General features: G+C 41.2%; 1 protein-coding gene across 1 annotated transcript; it reads left to right on the top strand.

Annotated features, from left to right (window-relative positions):
• The first annotated feature begins 4416 nt into the window (after positions 1-4416).
• On the top strand, positions 4417-10487 carry LOC140942702 (uncharacterized). Its single transcript, XM_073391667.1, has 2 exons — positions 4417-5233; positions 5820-10487. Exons 1-2 carry the CDS (start codon positions 4417-4419, stop codon positions 9947-9949), a joined length of 4947 nt encoding a protein of 1648 aa, XP_073247768.1. The 3' UTR covers positions 9950-10487.
• The last annotated feature ends 3002 nt before the right edge of the window (positions 10488-13489 follow it).

The following is a 13489-nucleotide window of genomic DNA, read 5'->3' as shown; positions in this document are numbered from 1 at the left end:
CCTCAATATCTTCATCCCCCCCCCCCCCCCTTGTCATATTAAATGAACTTTCCCTAAAGTTCCTGCGGGAGAAACGCCTGTCACCTAGGTCTGTAATAGAGAAAAAAGCAGCCATTCCTTGAAGCTTTTCACGCCATCCTCGACAACAAAAACAACCTAGAGAGACGGTGAAATCAGCCCAATGATATTGTGCTCTTCACTTGTCTCTAATGCCTTGTAGGTAGGTAATTGTGTAAGTTTCATGTATGATCGAGTGACTATACAATCAGCAACGGCCGGGAGCAACAGAGTTGCATTTCACACGAGAACGGATACTTAAATCCAAGAAAACAACAAACACAACATAAGGAAGCTTTACGTTACGATTAAAGCTCTCTGGAAGAACTTGGTTAAGGTTAGCTCTAGTGCACAAGTTGTAAGATGATCTTGAAATTTATCACCGAACAACCTTCAGTCACATGTTCGACATGTTGAGGCTCTGTATGAGTACCTGCGGACGTCGATTTCGTCGCTCGTTTTTAAATCGTCAGGTTTTCATGGGCAATCGTCTCCAAGCTTAATAGCAATTAGAATTGTTTTGCGTGGTAACGCTACTATCGAGCTCAGCGCAACCACAACGACGACCGGGAACGAAAAAGTAAGCAAATCTGAACGTGCAAAACACTTTTTGCCAGGTTAGTCTTTCTTTTCGATTCGAAATACTTGAATACAAAGGCTCACATGTTCTAACCATTACCCCGGCGTATCACATCGAACGTTCGGTTTTCGAACTCAATCGATCTCTTTCGAACGAAAGAGTTTGATACTTCGGACATTGAACCAAAGAATGGGAAATCACAAAAAAAATATTCCAGTCCGACAAAATCGAATGCTCGATTTTCGAACTCAGTCGTTCGAAAGATTTCAATCAGTTTCAATCGACAGTCGATTGAATTCGATGGAAATTTGTTTCGATTTTGTCTGGTGTGATTACTAGTGATTTCCAGGGTCGTGCCTCATATCGATTTTATATTTTGTCATATTAAGCATCGAAATGAATAAGATTTGCCCCTCTTTTCGGTACCGGTGACATCACTATACTCAATTCCATTGTGGACCTAATTTAGTTATTAGTGACGGAGAAGAATATAAAATTGATGCTTTGCTCAATAAAATTCCATTGAAATATACCCTTCGGTCGCTTTCCGTCACATGTTTACAGGTGAAGTTGGTGGTGATCACGCTATCATTTTGCCCCGGCCATTTCTGCCTCCTAAACTTTAAGGAAAATGCTCGGAATTGGTTCAAAGCTACGAAAAAAGCTTGTGAATTCTTTTAACTTGGTTTATCATTTAATCATACACGAGTCAATGTGGAGGCTTTTGTTATGCGACAGTTTGCGGACGATCGCGTGATCACCGTTGAAGAAACTGTCACGCCGGGTTGTCGCGGGCGCCATTTTTAGCGAGATTTGCATTAAGAGTCACGTGATCAATGCTTCCTTTAAACAATGAGTTGGACTCTATTGACACAGTGCATAAAAATTATCTTACACCCCAAATTTGCATTTTCTAAAGGGAAAAATCCCTGCGAACGAGGTTGCCTAGACTTCTACTAGTCGACCTCACGATCCCTCACAACTCAAGTCATCCCGCGCCATATTAAATCGGACGAAGGACTTTTTTGAAAGTCTATAGGTTGCCCAAATTTGAGAGGAAACGCATTTAAGGCAGATATTTTATGGCACTTTGATTTTTCAACGAAGTACAGTCGAACCCCGCTTTACAGACACCTCGTTATTACGGACAGTTTCATTTGTCCCTGGGAAAAGCCGGGCATACATTTTATCTAAATTCAACCCGCTTAATAGAGGGTCTCAATGGGGTTAACCGATAGGCGTAAAACGGCCAAAAATTTAGTCGATAGCCGTAAAAATTGAAACATTTTAACCGTTAGCCGTAAATAGAGTAAAAAAGAGTTAACCGTAAAAAAAACTGTTCCCTAGATTTGCTACTTTTAAGGAAGGTACTAAACTCATTTATGGTTGCGTTTTTTATTTCCCGGCTAGTGTGACTCCATACGCACGTTAGGCGAAGCGCCTTTTAGGTGTTGACCAAGACCTAGGCTCCATTTCCCCCACTCTCTCGGGGAACTAATTTTTTCCATAGCGAAAGTGTAGCTTCTTGCTAGGGATTAATATTTGTGATTTGCAGGAGGTCGTGCCTTCGAAGCACTGATGAGACAACACGCAGAGATGTCACTGTTTGTAAAACACGTTGCCGATAAACAGCATTTCACTGTTTTTCTCTGACGCTACGGTAGACATTGCCAGGCCTAGTCCCTGTACGGCGTCTTCCCACGCAATCTCGGTCAAGGCATTTCGGTGGCGAACTCGCTCGGACCACGTGACCCGAAACGCATTAGCCGCGCGGGATAATGAGGCCTACGGACAAGGCAACGGCAGACAGTCGTTCTGAACAGTCCTTCGCTATCATTAAAAGCACTGGACATGGGAATTTTGTTATTGGCCGTTTTCACGCTAGAGCTAGAAATGGATTATCCGTCTGAGACTAGTCTGTGTACAGTCACGCCCTCCCCACAGACACCCCTTCTCCAATTTTTTCTGAGGGGAGGGTGTGGCTGTACACAGGCTATCTGGAACGGATAATCCCGTCTTCAAACTGTCCTTCGAAATTGACGGATAAAGTCAGACGGATTGTTCATTCAAAATTAAAACTATTCCATTTTCAAATTAAGAAGTATTACCTATCTGACGCGAATCCAGTCAAACGGATAACCCATCTCACACGAATAATCCGTCTCTAGTGTGAAAACGGCCATTTCTGTTATAATGAATGTCGCGCTCCGGCCTTGAGTTGGGCGTTTGCGTGTCCGCTTTTGCTTTTTCACAAAGATTATTTTTAAATTGACTATTGACATTTCTATGTGTAAAATAATATTAGAAGTGAAATACTTTATAAAAAGTATGATCTATCAAATGTTAAAAATTTTCAAATTTTTCCCCGAGATGATCCGAAGACCTTTATTTTGATTTAAAGATACAAAAAATACAGGTTAATTAATATTTAACTTTTGAAACAAAAGAATTTAATTTTTAACTTTCTTGTTAACCGTAACTGAAAAAAATTAACCGATAGCCGTAAAAGAGCCCAAATTTTAGCCGATAGCCGTAAAAGCCACCTCCCCATTGAGACCCTCTTAATACGGACACCTGTTAATTAATGCGGACAACGGACGCTTGTTTCTTGCATAATCAACCGATTCTCATAGAAAGTCAACCTCGCTAATGTGGACACCTCATCATGAACTATGTGCTGTAATAGATCTTTCCTTTCTGAAAGTAAAAACCCTTCATTTGACAGCATTTCCATATATTCCCAGCGCGGATAGGATGATCAAAGTGTAGACGTCAATTTCAAACGATTTTTAAACGAGTTATTTAGAAAACGCACGGTTTTTATTCAGTAATGTATAGATGAGCGATTTTGGAGTCTTTCCTCGATTTAGTCCGCGGAATGACGGCTTCGTGAAGGTTAGAGATGTTTGATTTGACGATGTTTAAGTCTTCTTTTATTTTCCTTAGACTTTTTTGTTCTAATTAAAGGTGTTTTTTTGGCTTTAATAACATGACCCGCTTAATAAGGACAACCTATTAATACGGACACTTTCTGTGGTCCCTTAAGTGTCCGTGTTGTTAACGGGATTTGAGTGTAGCCGCCATGTTAGATGGCTTACTCTTGCCATCCAACATGGCGGCCAAACTACTTTTTGCTTCCGATCAGTTGTGCTGTAAACGTTACTACATCATCTTTTCAACATTTTCCTTGAAGTTAAAGTGCAAAATTTGTGTTCAGAAAGAGGTACTTCATAATTTTAAAAATCATATTTTGGTCGCCTGACCAGTTACGAACTCGGCTCAATGGTACGGGTTTGAAAAACCAACCTTACAATTCTGACTGCATACAGTGAGCGCGTCTCGCAAATACGCCTGCCTTTTCTAATCCCAAAAGTTCTTTGCAATTAGGGTCAATTATGATCCTTTGCGTGCCTTCTAACTTAAATTTTGGTCTTCGCAGTGTGAAATCTCGCAGTTTGCACGCGATTACATGCTGGAAGCGCTTTTCGCCCCTCCTACCTCCCCTTGTGGCGGTGACCACATACCAAGCCTTGCTGCATATCTTTATCAAGGCAGTCGCGGATTTGTCCCATAACTTAGTTTGCTTCGATGCGACAATAGATATGCAGAGAGGATAAATTACTATACTGCCTGATATGATTTTACCTTCGAAGAACGATTAGTAGTTAGTGCATCATATTTTGAACACAATAATAACAGTTATCATATTGACATAGCAACTCTTTCTTTATGTTTTTTAGAACATTTCGCATCTTTCCAGGCCAATATTGACTCTCGAGATGGCATTGCAGCCGTTTAGGGATGAACAATTAAATTTCTTTAAGTTTGCTTCCTTGGTGTTAAATGAATTCCCTAAAGCCTTACGGACTACATTTAAAACCATGTGGGACAACACCTATGGACATTGCCCTGGTTTCCTGCTCTGGGACGATTCCACTGCTGTCAGAAAAATGTTCGACTCTGAAGAAAAAAAAAGTGGCAAGAAGACTAAAGTTCCTGTTCTCCTGTCCTACAACGAATGGGATTGTACCAACCTGTTTCAGGCTACTATATTTGCGCGGTCCTTTGCCTCACCAGCCAGTACAGGCTCCTTCATCACTCTCAGTGATTTGTACGTGAAGCCCTGTTCAGTACCTTATGGTAGTTTCCACGCATGTGTGGTCAGTCCGGGTGGAAATAAATGGGAGACTTTTGCACTTGCGATTGATCAGCTTCGTCTCCTTAGAAATTCGCTCTGTCACTCCACCAGTAGTGAAATGGACAAAGCGACATTTGACCAACGCGTGAATTACGCGAAAGACGCGTTTCAAGCCCTTGGTGTCCCGACAGGCTCAATTGACGCACTTGGTAGTTTGACGGAGTCCGACTTTCCTACAAATGAAGTTCGTAAATTGGAAAAGAGTATAAAAGAAGAGACTCGGGAATACATCTTGTTCCTTGAGGAAATGAGTTCAGATGTCATCGAGATTAAGGCGTTGTTAAACGCTTTTGTTGAGAGTACTGCTAACAAAGAAGACATCGCCATGCTCGAGCAGAAGATGGCCAGGCTGCTTAGTATAGTGCAAGATGAACCTGATACTAAACTGCAGACTACAGGTAACGTCTTTTATGTTAAAGGGGCTAGGGGTCAAGAGGATATTACAGTTTTAGGTCAATTCTGCGCTGAAGTCGTTACTTAGAACCTTTACCTGCACACAAAATGCTATTCATTAGTTAAGAAGAAGAAATCAAACAAATTGTGGTCAGTTTGCACGCGTAGCATAAAACTTGAAAAGGTTGGCCCAACTTTTTCAAGTTTCAGTCCATGTCCATCCTTGCCATCCGTTGCAATATATAGACGACAGGAAACAGTTTCAATCAGATGCCTAAATATAAGCTAACATAGTCTTGACTGGACCATTATTAAGTGTTAAAACAAAAAGGAAAAATTCTGCACTGCATCGCACTCTTTGGTACATGTCTTTCTATTTTTATTGAGGACGTAAACACACGGCAACGAGTTTTCCCTTCTCTTTCTAAACTTGCTACCAAGAAATTAAACTCCAGTTCCCTAAGCTTAACATTTTAAGCGATTTGCTTTTGGAATAAAAGTGACTAGCTGGGAAAAGGATTGGAAAATTTATTTGCTTATGTTTTACTTTAGTCTTCAAAGGTAGGAAACCATATGTTATTATTTTAACAGGTGTGAGACCATCGCTATCAATACCTTCCCTTCCTGGAATGGTTCCTAATTTTACTGGACGTCAAAGCGAGTGTGAGGAGATTATGGGTCACGTGAAGTCTGAATCTACCCGACTGGTTTCGATCTGGGGTTCACCTGGATTTGGAAAAACATCGGTTGCAATTGCAGTGGGACATTATCTCCGAACTCAAGGACTACCGGTCTGTTGGGTGTCGCTACGTGGACGGAAGTCAAAAGCAGATCTGACTTCAAAGCTTCTAAGCTTTGTCACGCCATCTTTCTTAAATGATCAGCCGTCCTTTTCGCAGTTATCTCTTGATGACCAGCTTTGTCTACTTTTAAGCGAAATTTCCGATCAATCTGTTTTTATTCTAGATAATGCTGATGATTTATTAGAAGATGGTGAGCCAGGAGTGAAGAAAGAGGTCATAGGACTTTTGAAAGAAATTCTCAGGCGAAGTAAGGCGATCACATTTTTTGTAACAACGAGAGAGTCTCTAGATTTTCTGAATGTAGATTTGCAAGGTCACCAGAGTGTAAGGATAAGACCACTGGATGAAGTCTCTGCTACGAGATTGGTAAAAGCCGTTCTTCCAGCTGCAAAGTCTTCAGATTGTACTCGAATCCTGCAAATCTGCGGACTTGTACCCTTTGCAATAAAATTAATGTGTTCCTCAATTTCTGAAGATAACGCTCAACCGAGCCAATATCTCGATCAATTCATGAAGTCCGCCTCTACAACAAGTATCGCTGAGATGTTAGATCGACCAGATTACCCAGACGAGTACAGACTGCAATCCTTTTTTGAGTTATCTTTCAAGAGGCTAAATGCACAAGAAAAAGAAGCGTTAGTGTCGTTAAGTATTCTTCCTGAGAATTTCGGTAGTGAGGTCGCTGCAGCCGTTTTAGATGAAAACAATCTCCAGTCAAAAAAGCTACTGCAGACACTTCAAAGAAAGTCGCTTCTTGATTCAGGAGTGAAAAAGGAGTTATTCACGATGCATAAGCTACTCCAATCATTTGCTAGAGAAAAAGGGGAAAATGAAATGATGAACGACACGATTCGTAAATCAAAGTACCGCTTAAACGCGTTTTACGTTTCCCTTTTTGAAAAGCTGAATGTGGAATATCTCACTGGTCATTCAATGACATCGTTTCTTACGTTTTATGAAGATGAGCTAATTATTATTCAAAGCCTACTTGAGGCTCTATCAGATCCCAGAACAGCTAGCACTGTTATTGATGTGTTAGTACATGGAGAGCTGTTTCTTGCTAGCCTGTATTTCTCAGACGCATCAAGCTTTAATTTTATTTACGATTCAGCACTTAAGGCTGCAAAGAAACTAGAGGCAAATGAGTCTTACCAGCAATTGCTTGTTTCCAAGGCATTCGGAGAGGCATGTTGGGGCGCAGAGGGAAGTACAGTACAGCTGCTTTCTGAGGCTTCATTTTCTTCAGATTCCATGGCAGACTTACAAGGAAAACGTCTCTGTTATTTAGCCTTGAACCACCTTGCTAGAGGAAAAACTGAAGATGGAGTTCAGCATTTGCGAAAAGCTCTTCAGTTGATGCATGGAAGCCTAGATGAGACTATTCTTAGGCTTGCTGCTTTACAAATTCTTGCAATTTTTTTCAAATTTCAAGACAATCTGTCGGATTTAAAGCAATCACTTTGCGATGCACAAATGGAGTGCAAGTACGCGAAAGACACGGAATTACTTGTGATACCCTCAACCAATTTTATGGGAACTGACACCAGCAATGCAGAAGAAAGTCAACGAGACTCTGACGATCATTCTGACCAGCCTTTAAAACTGGAAATACTTTTCATTGTTAGCGTGGCAACAGAGAATTTCATAGATATTGACACTAATAAACATTTAAGAAGTACTTTGCATCAAATGCTGAAGGAGATCGAAGGAGACAAGCGAATTTCTACAGGTCTCTTTAGTGTTTATAGCAATGTTGTTTCCGTTTTAGAATTAAACGAAGACACCACAGTACAAAATGAGGAAAGAATCAGTTTTCATCAAAAAGCTCTCGACAGGTGTAGTGAAAAATCGGCCTCTTATCGTGTACACAAAGAGGCGCTTGCAACGTGCTACGAGAATCTTGGAAGGGTTCTCTACGGAAAAAAATTTTATTCCGAGGCTCTGAACTCACAACAACGAGCACTTGATATATCAATGGAGCTTTTGCGAGATCGAGAGCATCACACAAACACTGCTGATAGGTCTCTTAAGTTAGGCGTCACTCCTCATTCCAATGGTGACTGTAAATCAGCATTAAAATCTAAAAAGCGCACACTCGACATCCGCATTGAACTGTTTGGAAAAGAACACGCAAGGACAGCTAACAGTTATGGTAGCCTTGGCGTGACCCAACATTCCCTTGGCGAATATACATCAGCATTAGATTCTAAGCAGCATGCACTTAACATCCGCCTGAAACTGTTTGGAGAAGAACACGCATGCACTGCTGATAGTTATTATAGCCTTGGCACCACTCAACATTCACTTGGAGACTTCAACGCAGCACTAGATTCTTTTCAGAATGCACTTGACATCCACCGTAAACTGTTTGGAGAAGGACACTCGAGGACTGCTAATAGTTATTATAGCCTTGGCGTTACTCAACATTCACTTGGAGACTTCAACGCAGCACTAGATTCTTCGCAGCACGCACTTGGCACCCGCCTTAAACTGTTTGGAGAAGACCACGCAGACACTGCTAATAGTTATGAAAACCTTTCGGCCATTCAAGTTTCACTTGGAGACTTCAACGCAGCCATAGATTCTGAACAGCGTGCACTTGACATCTTCCTTAAACTGTTTGGAGAAGAACACGCAAGCACTGTTAACGGTTGTGATTCCCTTGGCGCCATTCATCTTTCACTTGGTGATTATAAATCAGCATTAAATTCTATACAGCGCTCACTTGACATCAGACTGAAATTATTTGGAGAAGAACACGCAAACACTGCGGCCAGTTATTATTGTCTTGGCGTCACTCAGTTTTCCCTCGGCGACTATAAATCAGCATTTGTTTCTCATCAGCACGCACTTGACATTCGACATAAACTGCATGGAGAAATACACGCAAGCACAGCTGAGAGTTATTGTCGTGTTGGCGGCACTCAACATTCACTTGGTGATTATAAGTCCGCTTTAAATTCTATACAGCGCTCACTTGACATTAGACTTAAATTGTTTGGAGAGGAACACGCAAGCACTGCTGAAAGTTATTCTTGTCTTGGCGTCACTCAACTTTCCCTTGGTAACTATAAATTAGCATTAGATTCTCAGCAACGCGCACTTGACATCTGCCTTACACTGTTTGGAGAAACACACGCAGAAACTGCTGAAAGTTACCACAAGCTTGGAGTCATTCAACATTCTTTTGGCGACTATAAATCAGCACTAGATTCTAAACAGCATGCACTTGACATCCGCCTTAAAAGTCTGTTTGGAGAAGAACACCCACGCACTGCTGATAGTTATGATAGCCTCGCCGTCACCCAACATTCTCTTGGTGACTATAAATCAGCACTAGATTCTAATCAACGCGCACTTAACATCCGCCTTAAACTGTTTGGAGAAGAACATGCAAGCACTGCTGTTAGTTATTATGGTATCGGCGTCACTCAACTTTCCATTGGCGACTTAAAATCGGCGTTATATTCTCATCAACGCGCACTTGACACCCGCCTTAAACTGTTTGGAGAAGAACACGAAAGCACTGGCGATAGTTATCATCACCTTGGCGTAACTCAGCATTCTCTTTGCGACTTTAAATCAGCATTAGATTCTAATAAACGCGCTCTCGACATCCGCCTCAAACTGTTCGGAGAAGAACATGCAAGCGCAGCTCTCAGTTATTATAGCATTGGCGTCACTCAACATTCTCTTGGCGACTATAAATCAGCGTTAGCTTCTCAGCAGCGTGCACTTAACATCCGCCTTAAACTGTTTGGAGAAGAACATGCAGACACTGCTGACAGTTATTATGGTCTTGGCGTGGTTCAAGATTCTTTGGGCGATATTAAATCGGCCCTAGAATCTTATCTGCGTTCATGTCACATTAGGTTTAAACTTGGAGAAGAAAACACACAGCCTCAGAAAGTGTTTTAGGCAACTCGAGTTTAGAAACTTAGTCACGTAACAGCTTACGTAGATATATCCAACTGACGACAATTTTTGAAAGTACCACCGCAATTCCCCCAACCCTAGCCTCGTTACCCGCGTTGAAAGGCTATCGTGGATGGCTTCTTGTCATAACTGAGTTTGTCAAAACTATGAACGACTACTTTTCCTTCAATACATTTTTATTTGTGTCAGGATATATATCTTGTGGCTCGAAAGAAGCACAGGCGAAAATTTTGGCCAATAGGGATTGGATAGCGGGCCTTCTTCGCTTGATCGGCCCTTATCTAGGCCAAAAGCGAGGAACACAACTTTCAAGCGAGAGTGCACCCACTGGGTTGGGTAATTTAGGGAGATTGATTAATTACCAGGTGTCGCCACTTTTGGCATTTAATTTATTTTAGTAGGTATCGATTTAAAGCGTCAATTTTGGAAGGTCGCTCTTATTCGTATACAACATGTTTTCAGTAAAGTGGTCTTGATTTCCTTTCCTTAGGAAAATTCAAGCTTAGGTTTACGTCACTGAAGTCACAAACAATAAACGGTATTTATTTTTTTATAAGTTTCTGTATTGCCTCGTTTTGGTTTGTTTTCTCTAGTGCTCCTTTATGAGACATATATCAGACCATTGTATTACCTCAAGCAAGCAACGTATGAGCAATTCTGTAATGTTTAAAACAGGAAACAGCAGTGATTTATCACTGGTTAAAAATGCGAGCGCGAAGCGCGAAAATTTTTAGGCTGTGATAAATCACGTGCTGTAAGTGCTGTGAACAGCTCCAAAACGTCCCCAGAGTGAAGTGCTAAATAATGCATGTTTCTTTTAAATACGTGTTGATTGAAAAAAAGTTAAACAAAAGAAGCAAAAATAGCAAATGTTAGGCAGAAATATTTAGGCAGGAGGCTCGCACCCCTTTTTAAACGTCTCACCCCTTCGTGTTTGATGCTCCATAACTTTGGCTGTAGTGGATGCACGGAAAAGTCACGAAGTGAAACAATGGAGTGTAACACTGAACTCAATTTTAGAGTATGTTTCGTTGACATCGCCACTTCCATAGCAACCGCCCAGCCTTAATTTGCATCATTTACCGTCAATGTAAATTCATAAAGAATTTATCGGCGGCGTCTGATTTGAACACATAAGTTCGGTTGTTTAACACAATTGCCAAGTGGAACTCGGCCCTGTGTTCTCATTTTGCGGGTTGAACGTGCAGTTTTCACTTGGATCTTGAAGAGAAGGTGAAGTTTAAATTTATCAATTTTATGATTTAGGTCAAACATTCTATGGCTTCATTTAATGCCCACTCAAACAGAAATTCAATGCGTGTTTCAGTGATCGAACCTTCCCCCTCTTCTCAAAAAGAAGAAAGCGCGATCGCAGGTTAATTTTAACGCGGCTGCAAAGAGTACCAGGTTCAAAGAGAGACCAATCTGTAGCCTAAAAAGCGAATAATTGATAGTACGTATCTGTGAAGAAAGACGCAATCAGTTTTGACAATTTGACAAGAAGATTACAGCAAGCAAGAAAGAACATCGTGTCAGTAATCTCTATTTAAGTCCACATTCACATCTCGGATTTATTAAATAAAACTCAAACCAGTTCACCTTTTACTCAGTTTTATCTTTTCCATGAGTACTTACAGTTAGGGAAGTGCTGATAGTTATATAGCCTCACCGTCACCCAACACTCTCTTGTTAACTATAAATCAGAGCACTAGATTCTAATCAACGCGTACTCGACAAGCGCCTTAAACTGTTTGGAGAAGAACACGAAAGCACTGGCGATAGTTATCATCACCTTGGCGTAACTCAGCATTAGATTCTAATCAACGCGCTCTCGACATCCGCCTCAAACTGTTTGGAGAAGAACATGCAAGCGCAGCTCTCAGTTATTATAGCATTGGCGTCACTCAACATTCTCTTGGCGACTATAAATCAGCGTTAGCTTCTCAGCAGCGTGCACTTAACATCCGCCTTAAACTGTTTGGAGAAGAACATGCAGACACTGCTGACAGTTATTATGGTCTTGGCGTGGTTCAAGATTCTTTGGGCGATATTAAATTGGCCCTAGAATCTTATGTGCGTTCAAGTCACACTAGGTTTAAACTTGGAGAAGAATACACAGCCCCAGAAAGAGTTTTAAACAACTCGAGCTTAGAAATTTAGTCACGTAACAGCTTCTCAAGCGGAAATGTTGGGAAGAAAAAGTGACGTAGATATGTCCAACTGACGACGGTTTTTGAAAGTACCGCCGCAATTCCCGCAACCCTAACCTCGTTACCCGCGTTAAAAGGTTATCATGGGTGGCTTCTTGTCATAACTGAGTTTGTCTAAACTATGAACCAGTACTTTTCCTATTGTAATAGTTCGACAATTTATTTTCATTTGTGTCAGGATATATATCTTGTGGCTCTGAAGAAGCACAGGCGAAAATTTTGGCTAATAGGGGTTGGAGAACAAAACAAAACTGGGGTGTGCTTAAAGCGAGATACACTACTTTCAGGCTAGAGTTGCACCCACTGGGTTGGCTAATTTCGGGAGACTGATTAACTTTGCAGGTATTGCTACTTTTGGCATTTATTTTAGTAGGTATCGATTTAAAGCGTCAATTTTGGAGAGTCGGCTCTTATTCGTATACAACAGGTTTTCAGTAAAGTGGTCCGTCTTAAATTACCTTTCCTTAGGAAAATTCAAGCTTAGGTTTACGTCACCGAAGTCACAAACAATAAACGGTATTTATTAAGTTTCTGTATTGCCTCGGTTTTTGTTTTGTTTTCTCTAGTGCTCCTCTATGAGACATTTTTCAGATATTATGGCTCTTGCTTAAACAATCAACGTATGAGCAATTATGTAATGTGTTTAAAACACGAACATCAGTGATTTATCACTGGTTAAAAGTTCGAGCGCGAAGCGCGAGAAGTTTTAGGCTGTGATAAAAATAGACAGAAACATTAACTGCCCCCCCCCCCCCCCCCCACCTTCATCTCCTAGAAATAAATGGCACGTTTTGGCTTTTATCCTTGTTTTCTGGGGGGGTTGCTGTTCCACTCTATTCTTTTCAAGGTTCCAATCATGATGGATAATTTAGACTCCCTCTCCCTTTCCCCCCCCCCTCCCCCTCCCCCAAAAAAATCAAGAATGGGAAAATGGCCCATTTTGGCCTTATTGCAGGCTTTATTCTTGATTTCGCTATGGGGCCGAGGGTGTGTCACTTGCTTCAAGATTGTACACCAGGCCTGGAAATCGAAATTGTTTTGCAGCCCAGTGTGAGCAATGATGGACCAACAGTGTTAGTGTAATGTCTGTTTTTGTATTTTAAAGGAACTGTTGACTAATCTACATATTGAAAGTAGCTGTGTAAACTTTCTGAGGGACAAACCCCTATTACCAAGGACTGTCACGGACCAAAACGCTTTTCCTTGAGGCTTTTCATCCTATTCTCGACAACAAAGACAATCTAAAGACCGTGGGATTGATCAGCTCAGGGAAGTTTTAACTTGCCTCCTTTAATTTCGTGAAGGTAGGTTA

This window comes from Porites lutea, chromosome 7 (assembly GCF_958299795.1).
Source record: "Porites lutea chromosome 7, jaPorLute2.1, whole genome shotgun sequence".
Lineage (NCBI taxonomy): Eukaryota > Metazoa > Cnidaria > Anthozoa > Scleractinia > Poritidae > Porites > Porites lutea.
Note: the sequence above shows the minus strand (reverse complement) of the source record. Positions and strands in the feature narration are given on the sequence as shown.